Source organism: Apteryx mantelli, chromosome 6 (assembly GCF_036417845.1).
Source record: "Apteryx mantelli isolate bAptMan1 chromosome 6, bAptMan1.hap1, whole genome shotgun sequence".
Taxonomy (NCBI): Eukaryota; Metazoa; Chordata; class Aves; order Apterygiformes; family Apterygidae; genus Apteryx; species Apteryx mantelli.
In genome coordinates, this window is record NC_089983.1 from 37,646,879 (window position 1) to 37,663,078 (window position 16,200).

General features: G+C 44.7%; 1 protein-coding gene across 1 annotated transcript; it reads left to right on the forward strand.

Moving 5' to 3' along the window:
* Nucleotides 1-337: 337 nt before the first annotated feature.
* TSN (translin) lies at nucleotides 338-9,048 on the forward strand. Its single transcript, XM_067298582.1, has 6 exons — nucleotides 338-473; nucleotides 572-665; nucleotides 5,202-5,298; nucleotides 6,146-6,261; nucleotides 6,954-7,033; nucleotides 7,409-9,048. Exons 1-6 carry the CDS (start codon nucleotides 408-410, stop codon nucleotides 7,643-7,645), a joined length of 690 nt encoding a protein of 229 aa, XP_067154683.1. The 5' UTR covers nucleotides 338-407; the 3' UTR covers nucleotides 7,646-9,048.
* The last annotated feature ends 7,152 nt before the right edge of the window (nucleotides 9,049-16,200 follow it).

Here is a 16,200-nt window from a genome sequence, read left to right on the forward strand (position 1 = left end):
CGTTCCCGCGCGGCGTCGCCTGGCAACGCGGCGCGGAGCCGCCGGGGCCCCCGGGCCGTGTCGCCGGGCGGGCGGGCAGCGGCGGGGCCCGGGCTCGCCGCGGAGCCCCCTCGCCCCTCGCGCGGGGAGGCAGCGGGGCCCCGCCCGCCCACAGCACCGCCCCGCGAGGGCCCCCCCCGCGCGGCCCTCCGGTGACGCCAGCAGACCGGTCCCCGCCCCGCGGTGGCGCCAGCTCCGCACGGCCGCGAGCCGCCGTCAGGCGCTGAGCGGGGCAGCCCGGCGCGGCGCCGTTGGGCGCTGAGCGGGGCAGCCCTGCGCCGGCAGCGCGGGAGGCCCCGACGCGGCGCCGGCAGCGCGGGAGGCCCCTGAGGCGGGAGCCGGCGGCGGCGGCACGGCGGGGCAGCATCATGTCGGTGAGCGACATGTTCATCGCGCTGCAGGGCGTCCTCACGGCCGACCAGGACATACGCGAGGTGGGCGCGGGGCCGCGGCGGGGGCCGCGGCGGGCGGTCGGGGCGGCGCCGCCGCCGCCGCCTCCTCCCCCCCCCCTCACGGCGCGCTGTGTCCGCAGGAGATCCGGAAGGTTGTGCAGACGCTGGAGCAGACGGCCCGGGAGATCCTCACGCTGCTGCAGGGCGTTCACCAGGGCGCCGGCTTCCAGGACAGTAAGTCCGGCGGAGCCGCCTCGGGCCGCCTCGCTGCAGCACGCGGTAGCAGAGCGTGCCTCGTTCCCAGAGAGGGGAAAAGTAGTTTTGGGGGAGCGCTAGTCTTTGAGCATCTCCTTTCCTGGGAATAGCCCCCGCGGGACCCAGGGAACGTGGGCTTCGCCACGCTTTTCCAATTCCCAGTTGCCTGTAAACACTACTGAGGCGTTCTCCAGTGTGGATTCCTCAGAGGCTGCTGTGGAGGATGCACCTGGGAGCCTTCAAGCCAGATGAGTAGAAAAGCTGCTATTCAACCTCTGGCAACACCATTCCTCCCCCTTCTATTCCCCCCCCACCCCCCCAAAATCTACCATCTCAGTGTGGAGAAGTACGTTACTGCTTGTAACTTGTTCAGTTTCTGGGTTGGTGAATTGACTCATATGTTTCCCTCTAACTGGCAGGCGTGTAGATTCTTATATCTTGCTAATTGTAATATAACCTCATGGGCCTTTTTATCTGTACTCCCCTTCTCAACCCCTCTTCACCCTCCAAAAAACCTGTGATGCTCTGGGAGGCGAGCAGGATAGTGTGTGAATCTTTAATTTGGTGTGTATTAGATTTACTGTGTGTGTGTGTGTGTGCATGCGTGTACATGTGTATAAAAAGTTCTGCTTTGAGTTAATACCTGACTCCCAAAATATAAAGGAAAACTACAAAGGCTGGTAAAGCAAGAGAAGTCCTTGATGTATGCTTGAGTGACAACTGGAATCATGCTGTCATTTTTTAGGTTCAAGTTGTAGCTAGCCTGGTCCCTTACTTTGAGCCAAAAATTTTTAGGACGTTCAAGGTAATGTTTCTGAGCCAAACCATTTGCTCAAGAGCATGAAAATATAGCTACAGACTTGGATGTTGAATGTGCTCTCCTTGTCCCCCCCTATTTATAGAGTTACTGCTAAAGCTACTGGAATAAGCAGGTTTCTCATTTAAGTATGTGATTTAAAAGCCATTCAGTCATGTCAATGAACTTCTGAGGAGAAACAACCATTCTGATTTTATGGAAACTCTTGAGAGGGACTTGGGGAGAGAAGAAATCTGGCAGGCCACCATCAGAAGGTGAATAAAAGAAAGAAAACCCTCATCAGTTCCTGTTTTATTCATCTGTAGTGTTGTCTGGTTGTTGTCAGCCTGGTGACACTCACCAGTACTTTTGCACTTGAGCTGGAGGCCTGGGATTTCTCTAGTCTCCTGTTTGGTAACCACTAGGTATGTGTTTAGCAGTGTGCAACATCTGAGGCTCAGCCTCCACTGGCAAGTATAACTTCCAGCTGTTTAGGAAATCTGCCAGTGCTTAAAATTAGAGCTGCTAATTGGCTAATTTAGACAAACATGCTCTGGTTTTCCAAGCTGAGTAAAACCATGGACGTTGTGACAATCATTTTGCGTAGGTATCATCTTTAGGGGGTTGTTTTCCAGTATTGAATAGTAGAGACCTGAATCTGCTTCAGTGTATGTTGATTTCTTTTTTAATTCTAGGAGAGAACTGGTCCTGAATCTTGCAGAGTCCGGGAACAGACCTGTGGAATAGTTTCAGTACCAAAAAGAAGAATGCTCAGCTCGTAATTTTTGCAATTTCAAAGATGATGAATGCAGGCTGGGAATTAACATATGATAATAGGCCTGTCAGTCTGACATCAATTTCAAGCAAAATAACAAAAGTTGATAGAGGTTTTGTTTAATCAAGGTTAATAGCAGAGTAATTTAATACCAATTAACACAAGGATCTTTAAGGGGAAAACTAGCACTTGTCAGATGACGTGTATTTAGACTACACTTTTACCTGATGATGGTTGTAGTGCTGTAGTGTAGTGCGTGCACTTAAATGTCTGCTTGGCTTAATATGACATTTTGTCCTCTGACTTGGTACAATGTTTTCATTAAGAAACTAGAATGGTGCAAAACCCATATGATTCTTTTTTGATGGGTCAAAAAGGGATAACTGATGATTCTTAAAACTGTGAAAGAGGAGAATATTCATTGCAACACAGTTAAATTTGGCAGCATCAAGTTTTTTACACCCTTGTATTTATTTATTCCAAGATGTAAGAAAAACTATTGACACAGTTATTAAAAGTTCACAGGTGACAGAGGAGTAAATAATATTGGCACTGTATTTCCATGAATGGTTTAAACTGGTGCTGCTGCTGCCAAAAGAAATTGTATACCTTATTGTGCCTCCTCCCCTGTGGCAGCATAAGTGGGATACCCCTGTCTTTCTATGGCAGCTTACTGTTCTATCCTTTGTGATTAATTCCTGCATCAATAATTGAGGTAGAGCAATGAGAAATCAGGGAGGCAACAGAGAGCCAGTGAAAATGGTTAAAGGATTTAGAACAGGCTGAGCTCTCCATCCCACCAAAGAGAAGGGTAAGGGACAGCTTGAGCTCTCTTAACAGAGCTACAAGATAGTTGGCAGCTCGATAGAGGGCATTTTGCTGTATCAGAGGGTAATATTTAAAAGATCATATTGCATAACGGCTTTCCTCTGTTCTCTAGGGGCTTAAAATACCTCTTGGCTAACCCTGTTTCCATTGACTTTTTCATCTAACTTCTTTTACTGCAGGGCAACCACTTACACACAGACAACAGCTATTTCATGGCGACTGCCTCTCTGCATGTGCCCAGTAATAGACTTTGCCCTTAGCTTGTGAAATACATTGTGTTAAGTTTAGCAAAACATCAGTGATGATGTGCAAGGAGGCACAAGGATAGCTTTGCCTTGGGAGTTTGTTTTGTGTCTGTGTGTCGTCAGGCACTGTCGTCTGCAACTTTATAGTAAAGATTGCTTTTCTGTCACAGGTTCCTTTGACAGGAGCCAAAGTGCAAATGTGCTCCTTATTCTGTCCCCAAATGCCACGCGACAGCTTACAGTTCGAGGACCGTGTTCAGAGGGCAGTTCTCAGTGAGCTTTCTAAATCTCTTTCACTCTTGCTACCATATGAAGCACTTTCACATTCTACTTTCTGAGACTTTCATTTTTAACCCCCTTTTTTTCTGATTGGGGGTGATGTTTGCTTAGTCAACACAAGTTTTTAGACAGATGCTTAAAAAGTGACTGCTGGTAGTTGTTTGATAAAAGTCATCCATGATGACTTTCAGATTATTTCAGTTATATGGATCTTGTTTAAATAACCATAGCTTCTACACTTCAAGGTGATGAAGATGCTGTTATGCTGACCGCCTGCCTTTCTTGGGTTGTGACCAGGATTTCTGAGAAGGCTGCAGTTAAAAAGCACTGATCTGATTAGTTCTGGCAAGCTGTGGTAGCGTGGGTGCAGCGTGGCTGTGATTCTTATTAGCGAACAGGAGGCGGCAGTGGGCGGTACGTGAGCAGGCGAGACCGCTTCTCTGCAGGAGCTGAACGTGAAACGAACAGGCAAAAACTCGGTTCTTTCGAACACATCGCTTGAAAGGGAGACTAACACACAGCTTCCTGGAGGGATGTTGCGCCTCATGTAACCTAACTCTGCCTGTTAAGAAAAAATATTATGAGGCTTTAAAACAGAGAAAGAAGAGTTACTTTTTGTTTGACTGCATGGGGTGTCTGGTGGTGCTGCTTTGTGTGTGTGCTTTCGTGGGGAGTGACCGCTGCGCACAGCGCCGTCCTATCGCTTGTGGTCCGGCCGCTGCTTTTGTCTCTTCTGAACTGCTGCATCAGAGCTGTCTCTAAAACATCCTGTTTCTCTCTTTGTAACACCTAAAACCCAGCTAGTCCTCCCTTTCTCTTTATTCCAGCCACGCAGCTAAACTCTAAACATCCTTTTTCATCAGCTTGGGCCCTGATCTCTGCTGTCTTCTTCCTTCTGTCAGTGCCGTACGTAACAGCCCTTTACCGCTCCAGAATGCTGCTGCGTGAGTGGCTTTGTAGCGTTTTGCTTTAATCATGTTGCTTCTCTTGGTGAGTCCTTCCCTTGCACCCTGTTATCTGTTACTGTAGTTCTCAACTGTTTTATGTTTACAGGTCCTTGAACATTTACCGCAGAAGGCATTTGCTCTGTATAGTGAGTCAAGGTCTACTAACACTCCACCTGCTTCTTGTAGTCACTTTTCACAACCCCTTAGACACCTGCAGACCGTAGCTTCAAAATCACTGCCCTGCTACACCAGATATACCCTATTTGACCTTACACTCAAGGCCTTTTGCAGCCTTTCTGCATCCCTACTTGTTGTTTCTCCTTCTTCTTTGCTGATCTGGAGCCCTGATCAGCGCATGTAGCAGTGATTCTTAAATAACACTGGGGCATGGTATCTCAAGTTCAAGGGTAAGGACCAGTGCCGATTAGACAGCCCAAAACCCCGGAGTATTTTTCATCTACCAGTGACTCGTGGTGTTACTGTGAATACCACTAAGACTGTATGTCAGTAAGTCAGTCTGGGACAAAAGGGAGCCAGGTGTTCAGAGGAGCATAGGTAGTGCCATCTGCATCAGAAAACTCTTAGCTTTGTTTACAAAATCCCATTGTTTGTCAAATACTGAATGTTGTGCTGCTTCTTTTTCAGTACCAAAGAAATGTCAGAAGGCTCGTGAACACTTTGGTACAGTAAGAACACAGCTGGCATCTCTGAAGACCAAGTTTCCTGCTGATCAGTACTACAGGTGTGCAGGACCACACACAGCCAGACACGGATTTGAGATTTGCCGGGCCATAGGTGGCATAACTTTGGAAGAGTGATTTAAAGGTTTATGGGCCCAGTGTTCTAAAAACATGGGCCTTTCCGTTCCAAAAAGTAACCATTGGTTACAAAGTGTGACTTTTTATCAGCACACTTTGAAAATGTTTTTGCTCAAACTCTTTATTTTTAATTTTTCACTAAAAATGTCTAGTATTTAATTCTTTTCCTAGAAACTTAAAAAAATAAAATTAAACTTTAAGAAACTGGTGTTCTATTGGAGCAGCCCTTGTTTCTGAGAGCAGAGCATTCTTCTGTTCCATTAATTTCAATTAAGTTGTTAGGATTTCTGAAAACAGAGCCCTAGATCTGTCATCAGATGGCTGTTTGATACTGTGGATTCTAAATGAAGTTGTCATCTTTGTATTTTGCTTGCTGCCGGAAGGGGACAGTGTCTAGCAGGAACATTTCAAAGAATGAGAATCTTGTCAGCTGTAATCTGCTGGCAGGAGATGGGTGGGAAGGTGCTGATCGTCTTGTTTCGTGGGCCTGACAACCTGAAAAGCTCGGGGAACTGGCTATGTGTGTGTGAGATACAAGCAAATGCTAGTTTAACATAATATCCTAGGGGCTGAAGTTTTGGAGCACCAAGGAAATTATTTTAAGGGGAAAGCTGGTGTGGCTTTGATAAACCACAAAGACTGCAAGGTTCTATGTGTAAAGTAAAGGTGCAAAACGTAATGTGTACTGTAGATATTTAAAATGCTTTTGGCTTAAATCTCCAGTAGCAAATGTTACTTATTTTTACCTTGATTTGGTGTTTTCTTCAACAGATTTCATGAGCACTGGAGGTTTGTGCTACAGCGGCTGGTGTTTCTGGCAGCGTTTGTTGTCTACTTGGAGACAGAAACGTTAGTGACCCGAGAAGCTGTTGCAGAAATACTTGGGAGTAAGTTAATTTTGTAACTCAAAGGAAAAAGCTTGCAAAGTCTTTAGATGTTGTCACTGCAAGGTGCAGGGAAATAGCAGAACTTTATCTCTTCCCAAGAAATAGTTTGTAAAATTTATCTAGTATTTGATTTCATTATATAATAATAACAAAAAATTGCTTATATCATGTTTTCTGATTTCCACCTTCTAAAACAAAAGTATTATCAGAGTTCTTCATGAATGAAGATTATTTATTCAAATTGCCTAAATCTTCCAAAAGAATAATACGAAGGTGACAGCTTATTTTTCTGACCTTTTTTTTTTTGCAGTGTTAAACAGGTGGGGAAAAGAGATCTAATTCTCATGTTGTAAGAAAACTGTCTTCTGAAAGCAAAGAATTTGAAAAAAATCAGTAAAATAATTTTTAAAAAGGATTTCAGACCTCTCTGCTGTATATTAATGGAAATTCAATTACTCTCTTGGATCAGTTATAACCTATTGTGTGTCCAATTGAGGATGTATCAGATGTTCAATCAAAACGCTGAGAAGAAACAGTAATTACATCACATACAGGAAAAGGCTGACTTTTATAATAGTATTTCATAAATTTGATATTTCAAATTAGCTACAGTAAACAAATGCAATTTCAACCTGCTGTTTTTGATCATGTACAGTATCAGTCTAGATTACTACTCTGTTTTTTTATCTTAGTTGAAGCTGATCGAGAGAGAGGCTTTCACCTGGACATAGAAGACTATCTTTCTGGTGTATTAACTCTTGCCAGTGAGCTGGTAAGGAAGCTGTTTGTGCATATATCTGGACGAATCTGACCTAAATAAACAGCAAGTAGTGCATTTCCTAATTTCCCCAAGTTGTTCCTGGAAGTTATAGTGTGTTGTGCTTGGGTCTTAACTTCTGGCAAACTGCCCTTGCCCCCCTGTGATGTTAGACTCTTTCCTCATTGATATTCTAAGATTTAAACCAGTCACTTCACTGAAAATCCAGGGCTCTGGTGAACAAAAAGATAGATCTGAGTATATTTAGCCTGACTGCCTGGGACAATACTGCTTCGTTTTGTAAAGTAACCGATGGGGATACTGATGTGATTTGGGTGGATTCCTCTGCTGATGTTCTCCTGTGCTGTCCTGTGCATCTTCCTCCTGTAGGCCAGACTGGCAGTGAACAGTGTCACAGCGGGGGACTATTCTCGCCCTCTCCGCATCTCAACTTTTATCAACGAGCTGGATTCTGGCTTCCGTCTCCTCAACCTGAAAAACGACTCCCTGAGGAAACGTTACGATGGCCTGAAGTACGATGTCAAGAAGATTGAGGAAGTGGTTTATGACTTGTCGATCAGAGGACTCAATAAGGAGGCAACAGGTGGTGTTGGTGGCGAGAAATGAAGGATGCTTGTTTTAATGGCATCATTGATTACCTCAGATGGTTGCCAATTCAGGAGGCATGTTAGCGAAGCCCTCCTGCAGTAGTTTAGAAGAACTGCAGCTGAAAGCTGCTCTCTATTTTCTTACAAAATGTGTAGTACGGGTGTTAGGTCTCAAAATGTTTTGTAAAATCATGCCTAGGTTAGGGCAGCAGGCTCTCTGTTTCTAGTGAAATTCCTCTGTCAAAACCCACGTTGCTGTTCTGTGCACAGCAGCAATAGCTGTCAGTAACTCTCATAAGCTGAAATTCTCATTAGTTCCATAGTGCTGCTTCACTGCTCTGGCAGTGATGTGCTTCAGCTGTTTCTGCTCACACACCTTTAAAGGTGTGTGCAAATACACGTGATATTTTAAGAAACACGGTGTGTAAATACCTATACATTTTCTTAAGACACTGATTATTTTTTGCCTTTTTTCTTAAATTTTCACCTACTTTAATAAGTTGAATGGAAGAGATTTGCGTAGCTGTTTATTACCCAGATCTTTTAAAATGGTTTCAGTTAATGTATCAAAACCCCCTTATTTGAGAAATTAATGAGCAAATTCCTGAGATTTTCTCCATTGGAACTGGCATATTGCACCCAGGCATGCATATATATATATATATATATATATATAAAATATATATATATATTTATATACACACACACACCTCTCTCTCTCTCTCTCTCTTTTTTTTTTTTTTTTTTTTTTCCTTTTTTTTACCCTTTGAATGAGAGTTCTGTTACCAGGGAGAGCAGGGTTTTCTCAAACATCTGCTTTCACTGGTTGGCATTTGTTTTACTGACATGAGTAAATGTTGAATTTCAGAATGATCATTTACCTTGAGAACTCTGTGTAACCAACTTCCAAATAGAGAAGTGTTAACTGATAAACTGCAGGTAGTGTTTGAGTTCTGAAAACCTAAATAGACCACAACTTCACCTGTTTCCTGGGATTAAAAAAAAAAGATAGTTCATGTAATAAAATGTTTGTATCTTCAGAAAATGGGAAACTTAGTTTTAGATAGTTTGCATGTAATATTTTTTCAAACACCAACAGACTCTTCCATTTGTGTAAATGGACAGATTCATACCTCCCAGTATGTTTGTTCTCGTGTCCTAAATGACTTTTTGTTTTTGAATTTTTCCATTCTTTTACCACTTTGTGGTTCCATAGGATTAAGAAGAAAAACTAACTTTGGGAGGAGGAATATTTCTAAAGGATGAATATGAACAATCAAAGTTATGTGGAGTTTGTTTGTGTTTCATTTTGTTGGCAAAGATTTCCCATTGTTTCAGTTAGTATTTTTTTTATTAGAAGAAAATGGTTTCTTGGTTACTTTGGCCAATAAAAACTGTTCTGTGTTTTTGGCCATTTGGTAACTCTGCCTGTCATGTGATTATTTGTTGTTGTTATTTGTTTCCCTTCTTGGGAGCCTAATCTGAAATACCATAATTCAAATTGAGTCCTCAACTGTATTTGAATTATTATAATATAATTCCTCACTTACAAGCTGTTAAATGGAGCATTCGTATCAGCTGGCAACTGGAGCATAAGTCAAGCTGCAAACAGATTTCGTAGAATTTTTTAAGATTATTTTTTAACTTTGGCTTATTTCACCAAGTTAAACAGGAGAGCTTTGGAAGAGAGTTTATTATTACCACATCCATGATGTGGCAAGGTTCATCTGCAGAGGTCTCCAGATAGCTGTTGCTCTCTTGACATCTGAGCAGCTCATACTATTTAATGTTTGTCCTTCGTATCTTCTGTCACATAACACAGGGAGATACTAATACCCTCTTTTCACAGCTGAAGGAAATGAGGGTATAACTGCCGGTGAGGCCAGCTTTAAAAGCAGCTCTTTGTTCTTACCCTATGCCACTGTTTGCTTCTTTTCACTCGTACCCTGTGGAGGTGGGAAGAAGGAGGGAACTTGAGCCGGTTTTACTGCTGAAGCCAGAGACTCACAAAGCAACACTCAAAGGCTCCAAGACTTGGCCTTGCTGGCCAAGGTCACAAAGGAAATGTGTGGGAGAGGGGAATTAGACAGAGGTTTCCTGAGCATCTGTTTCACGTCTCAGGTTAGAGGGCTCCTGCCACGCAGGACTGGGAGGTCGGGCTGTCTGGCAGGGCAGGTCTCTGGTTGAAGGGGAGACGTCTGCTGAGGCTTTGGGCCAGCTTGTGTCCCAGGTGTTCTGGTTGCCCTGGGTCATGCGGCAGGTCTCCTTCCTGACATGGGATCCCGTGTGCCAAACACAGCTTTGCTGCAGATGTAGAAGTGTGGCTACTGTGGGTGGACCAACCGGAAGAGCAAGTTTCTTACTTGGGAGGTCCGCAAGTTGCGGCATCCTTCTGTCCAAGGCTCTGTGAAGAACAAGTGCCCGAGGATACGTTCCAGTATTGTGTTCCTGGATGATGTTTAGCAAAGACCTTCTTCTTTCCTGTTCCTAAGTTTTGGGACAGCCGAGCGTATTCCTCTGGAAAAGTATTATTTGCAAGAGAAAGGCTGCATACTGTGTTCCCAAGTCAGGTCTGGGGAAGGGAAAAGGGAGCACCAAACTTTCTGCCTAGGCTACAGCAGGGAAAGCTGGGAAAACACGTTTCTCTTTTTGCAGCTTCTGGACAGAGATGGCCTGTGGTACCTCATGGCCTCGGTTGTGGAACCGTATATTACTCTGTTTGGTCCTAAATCATAAGGTGTGTTTCTGTCCCAGAGCTGGAAGCAGAGGAAAGAAGGAAAGTCCCAGAAGGACTCAAGTAGGGGAAGCATGTGTCTCTTCTGACTTCTCCTTTGCAGGAATAGTTGAAGCAGGTTAGCCAGTGGGGAATGGGATGGGAGACAGGGCTCTAAAGACTGCAGAAGCTTTGTGGGGTGAGGGTTGCTCATAATGGGTCAGATGCATTTGAACCTCTGAAGAAATGACCCCTGCTTGGTATTGAATGATCTGTGCAGCGCACGCCAGTGGCTGGGAGCAGGGTGAGTCAGTGCAGGAGCACCGGAAAGTCTGACTCAATGGCCAGCATAGCTATTCTCTGAAGCACTTCAGCCTGAAGTGTGTGCCAGGAGCGCTCTTCTGGGTCATCTTTGTACTCGCTGTTTTTTTCCCCCCATCTTGACGTCATTTCTGTGCGTTTTCTTTGCTTCAGTAAAAAGGGCCCTTAAATAGTTGATTAACTGTTCTTTATTTATAGCACTGTATGTTCCACTGCTGCAGATCAGTGGAAGTGCTGACCTGAAACCATTGAGGAAATAGGGGTGAACAGAGCTCCATAGCACAGGATGCAGTGTAGACTTTGAGGCTTGTTGTTTAACTGGACTCTGTCTACTAGAATTGATAAACTGCAGCCCTACTCCAGCGAACTCTTTAAGCTGGCACTTGCTAAAGGGCATGTTATCACCTCCAGACTGCCCCTTTCTGGTGCCAGCACAAGCCTTTGTGCAGGAAACTGGATCAAAGAACTGATCTAGCTGAAATGATCTTTATTTTTCAGATGGGTTTGTTCCCAGTCTGGTTCATCGCACAGTGCCACACGCACCGTGCCAGTACATGGAGGGAGGCTCCTTCCTCTCCAGGCAGTGCCAGCTTAAAGTGTTCACTGAGCTGTAACACTACATGGTAAATTGCCTGATTTTCTTGCAATAGTTTAACTGCTTCCAGTGCTGTTAGGACTGCCAAGCATGTTCTTTCTGGGCAGATAACCTGCCTTCCTTTTACTGCAAGGTGATGACTCCTATGCTCTAGAGCGTCACTCACACCTTTCAGCTGGGAAGGTCATTATGCACCAAGGCAATTAACAAGAGCAGGAAGTAAACATGGATGACTCCTGGGGTCTGCATGTGGCTGCTGATGCCCGTTACTCGTCAGCAGTCCACCTTCCCTCATTAAAGTACTGTCTGTTGATGGATACTGCGGTGTAACAAGGTACTGAAGTGTAAGAGCTATTCAGAGAACTGACCATCCTGTTGAATTTATGGTGTGTCCGTAAGCAAGTGTTTGATTTTGAAAGGAATGATCCGGTTTACATTGTAGTATCTCCTGAACATGGGTCAGGCATGAATTATTTGAAGACAGGTGTCTCATTGCTGGCTTCTCTGCCTGTCTGTTCCTTGACATTCCAAACTGTTGCACTTCCGGCTTGTTCTGGCTAGCTGTCTTTGGAAGCCTGGAGGATTGTCCTGCCTGAGGGGAAAATGATTGTCCTAAAACCAATCCTTTCTTGAAACAAGGGGGAATCTGCTCCTTGTCTGAATTCTTGTTTACCTGTACAAACATCTAACCTGCTGCTTCTGCTGGGAAAATGAAAGAGCCTGTGAGCTCTGCAAGCATGCTTCCTGCTCCCCAAAGCCTGCTGGCTCCTGTCCTGTTAGGGAGAGCTCTCTGGCCTTCTCTGGGACTGCACTGGGGCCTTGCACAACTCTCACAGGTTTCCATGAAGTCTGACCACCGCTGCCTGCTGAAGGCTTTACAGAGGCTGTGGAAAGGCTAAAGGGAAGAAAAAGCCTCAGATTTCAGCCACTGTGAAACAATCTCAGGCTATAAAGGCCTTGTGCTCTTTGCAGTGTCTTGGTTACCCCAAGCATCAGTTATGGGATCTGCTCTGTGAATTTTCTTGTGACATCCAGGCTTCCCTCTCTCACTTGCCAGCCCTCCCCTCTGTGCCTGGACAGTCCTTCAATGCTAGTCCTCCCAAGGACACTGACGTGGGCACGGGTGCTGCAAGGGATTTTCCCTGCACTAGGAGGGAATGGTTCAAAACCAACACCTGGTGCCCAACTGCCATTGAAAAATTATTCCTTTGCCTGCTCTTACACAGCCCACCTTTTCCTAGGAGAAAGCTGTCTTGCAATCTGGGTCTCTTCACCTTCAGTTGAGGACTTTTCTCAGAGATGCAAAGCCCAGGCTGGAGAAGATACCACTGGGGTGAGACTTGAGCTGGAGAATTGCAAATTATCTTTTGATTGGACTAGCTTTTGATTCCTTGTTAGGATTCTTCACTCCCTGTTGATGGAGACTCTTTGCGTCCCTATTGCTCAAGTTTTCCATTCATATTATAGAAAGGTTTCCGATATGGAACTACCTTCAACTTCCTGAGGGAGAAGTCTTGCTTTTTTTATTTAATGAGTGCCCTTGGGGCTTGCCAGAAGTTTTAAAACTGTGCAGTGTTACTCTCAAATCTTTGATTTCTTAATCACCTGTAGCTGTCTCCAATCAAATCCATATTCTGCAGCAGCATGTGTGAGAAACGGCACTGTTCTTTTGTCTGCCTGATCGGTATGACATTTAACTCAGCCATATTCTAATGTAGTGACAGAAGGTGACTCAAAGGTGATAGTCGTGTGCGTGAGGATTTAGCCCGGGTAGTTTTGACAGTGCAAACCTGATCAAATTTGGCCCTAGACCCTGACTTATCAAAATGATCACCTCTAAGTGCCAATTCCGTATCTTTGTCCAGAATTGGATCTGAATTTTCTAGCCAAACCTAACATTCCTCTGGCACGCAAGTTGGATGCCTCTTCGCCCCACATGGGTGTACTCCTGGCACCCTCCTGCAGAGAGAATCCCATGGGGATGTAGCAAGCCTTTCTATCTGCCCTAGGGCCATCTCTCTCAATATCGCCGCAAAACTGCATGATCTGTAGGAAAGACTTTTTTTTTTTCCCCTCTAGTAAGTCACCAGTAGGACTGATCTTAAATTGCTGTTAAAGGTCATTTATGAATTTTGATAAATCAGTGGGGATAGTCTGACTTTCTCTTTTTTTTTCTCCCAACATGGTACTTCCAAACAGGGTATGTCCTGCTTCTGGCCTGCTTATACTAGCAGGATAAGATCAGTTGGAAGGATTCTTGAAAAGTAATTTTAGTATCATCATTTATGACTTCTGAGAGGCATAAAAATATTACAGAGAAGGCCAGTTTAGAACAAATACTTTCTTGGCCTGTAGATGACCCTGTTGCTGAGTATCACGAGTTATAACAGCATTGTGTCAGGTCTGTTAATCAGAAATGGAAAAATACAGCACAACTAATCTCCAGGGCTGCCAAATCAGATGTGTGCCTGTGATACCAAAAGACCTGACGCTTCCCAGGAGAGGGATCATCCAGATTCAGAAAGGTACCTGGGGATCGTGGAAACCTACTGCATTGCTCATTGGGCTGAGAAACACCCATCACCCTTCCTGTGCAGGCTCAGCCCGCAGCACGAGCTCTCGTAGGGCCAGAAACATTGTTCTGCGCTCGTGCTCCCTTTCAACACCTGTAATTTAAAAGCAGGCGAGCAGCTGAGTACACACCAGATACACAAAAGATAAATACCATTCAAAACATAACCTCTGTCCAGTTTGACAGGTTCCACAATCAGTCTGTTGCTTATCATAGCAGGCTGTCCAGGATCAAAGAGCTTGTCACGTTCCCTGACCGCAGGCTTTTTAGGAGAGGGCTACAGCACCAAGTACACGTCCTGCTCGTAACTTAACACGGGGTGATTATTTATGGACCTGCTTTTCCAAGAGTTAGTCTGGTTCAGAGGAAATTGGCTGTGTTTACTAGGAACCTGGCTGGCAGGTGTTTCCTGTGATACCTAGAAAAACCCTGAGTCTGAAAAATTGAGTAGTTATACAAACACAAGATTGATATTAAAATTCAGACTGCTTACGTATAACGTAAGAGGCTTTTCTGCTCTAGCCTTTTTTAACAGCCAGGGTGACTCAAGGTACCTTGATTTAAAGATGTGACTGTTCAAACAGTTCATGGCTGGTTTTGATTGCTGTGGAGAAAATCACTGCACTGGAAAAATACTTGAAAACTTTCTGGAAGCTACTGCTTCCTGTGAAAGCCACTCATCAAAATTAAGCTATTAGGCTTACTGTACTTATGTCTTCTTGTAATATAAATGCTATTGGAGGTAATGAAGGGATGGTAGCTGCACCATTTTGGTCATGGAAGAGAAAATGTGCTGCAAGCTGTTGCTTTTTGTTTGTAATGTGAACGAGGCTTGAAGTCTGTTAGATGCAGACCTGTTACAAGAGTATCAGAGCATCTTTCTCCAGCAGCTGCTCTGCTTAGGCATCAATTTACTTGAAAAATAAACAAACAGCAAACTATAAAAGCAAAGCCATGTGCTATTCAGTGGCTGTTCAGTGCGTATTTTGGGGAAGAAATTGTTGCCTACCTCGAGTAGAAATAGCAGAAGGGAATTCCAGTTCACTTGAGGAAGTCGAGCTACTGCCCCGACAGGCACTTTGCCAGCTATTACTCACGACAGCGCTCAGCAGCGTGCTGCCACCCAAATTCATCTGGCTCCCTGCACTATTCAGCTCAAAAGGGCAAGTGCAAGTTTTCCTATGCTATTGGGGCAGAGGATTAAGGACAGTGCTTACCACTGGATTTCCCTTTTCTTTCGTTCCCATATCCAGGCATTTTTCTTTCTGTGATAGCCTTGACTTGAAGAATCTCATTGTCCCTTGAATAGTCCCCCAGAGGAAGGGTGTGTTGGTGTCGCAAGGGGCAGCAGAAAGCGCTGCGCAGGCCCAGCTCTCATCTGGGAGGACACAACCGCCTCCTCCTTTCCTCAGCTCTCCTAGGTCTGCAGAAAGGGCCCCGTGGCTGCAGGTGGTGAGGGTTGACAGCGCCAGAGAGATGAGCTTGCTGCTCTAAGGATGGGGAATAGGTGCACAGCCTCACATTTTCACTGAGTCACTGAAAATACTTCATTTTTAATATATTCTGTATTCCATAACCTTCAGAATCAGGCCACTGACTGCAGAATAAGTTAGGAAATGAATCAGAGCTATCTAAACGCCCATAAGACAGGGGTCTAATTCCATCAGACGCTATTTCTGGGTGCAATGTTCTGATCTAAACAGGTCAGAACAACCCAATTTGTTAATCGTTCAGTGGGTAGCAGGAGTGCTTCCTCTCTGCTGACAGCAGGGCTCTTTGTAAGCCTCTTCCTGAGGACAAGGAAAGAGTGAACCTGCTTGCTATAATGTTCAGCGTGGCTAAGGACTTCACAAGGCTGCTCTGGAAAGCAGTACCTTATTAAAGAAGTGTGAAACTAATGACATCAGAGAGATGGAAAAATCTTACATTGTAAGTGCTAAGTTGGAGGCAAGAAAGGAGAAATCCATGCAAGGAAGCTCTCTGCTGTAAGTACAACCAGAGTGCACTGTGCCATGAGGGCAGAGCTAAAAGGCATAGCTAAAAACAGAACACACTTCTATACATCTTGGGTACGTCTATGTAAAGTCTACAGATGATACAAAAAATGCAATTTCCTCAAGGACAAAATAAAACAGTAAAACATTAGACAGGGTGGATAAAGAGAAAATATAGCCTGTAAGCGCATGTTTCGCTGTTGGTTTCTGCCTAGTGTCCAGAGTAGTGTAATAGGCAGCAGCAGCTGTGGTAGAAGGACAAAGAACTGGATATGGTTTGGAGGCCTGCTCGGGCATTGTGTCGGAGGTGACTTTACAAGACTAGAGTTACCTGCATGGGGGTAGCCCTTCTCTACCTTAATTTGTGGGTTTGTTAATG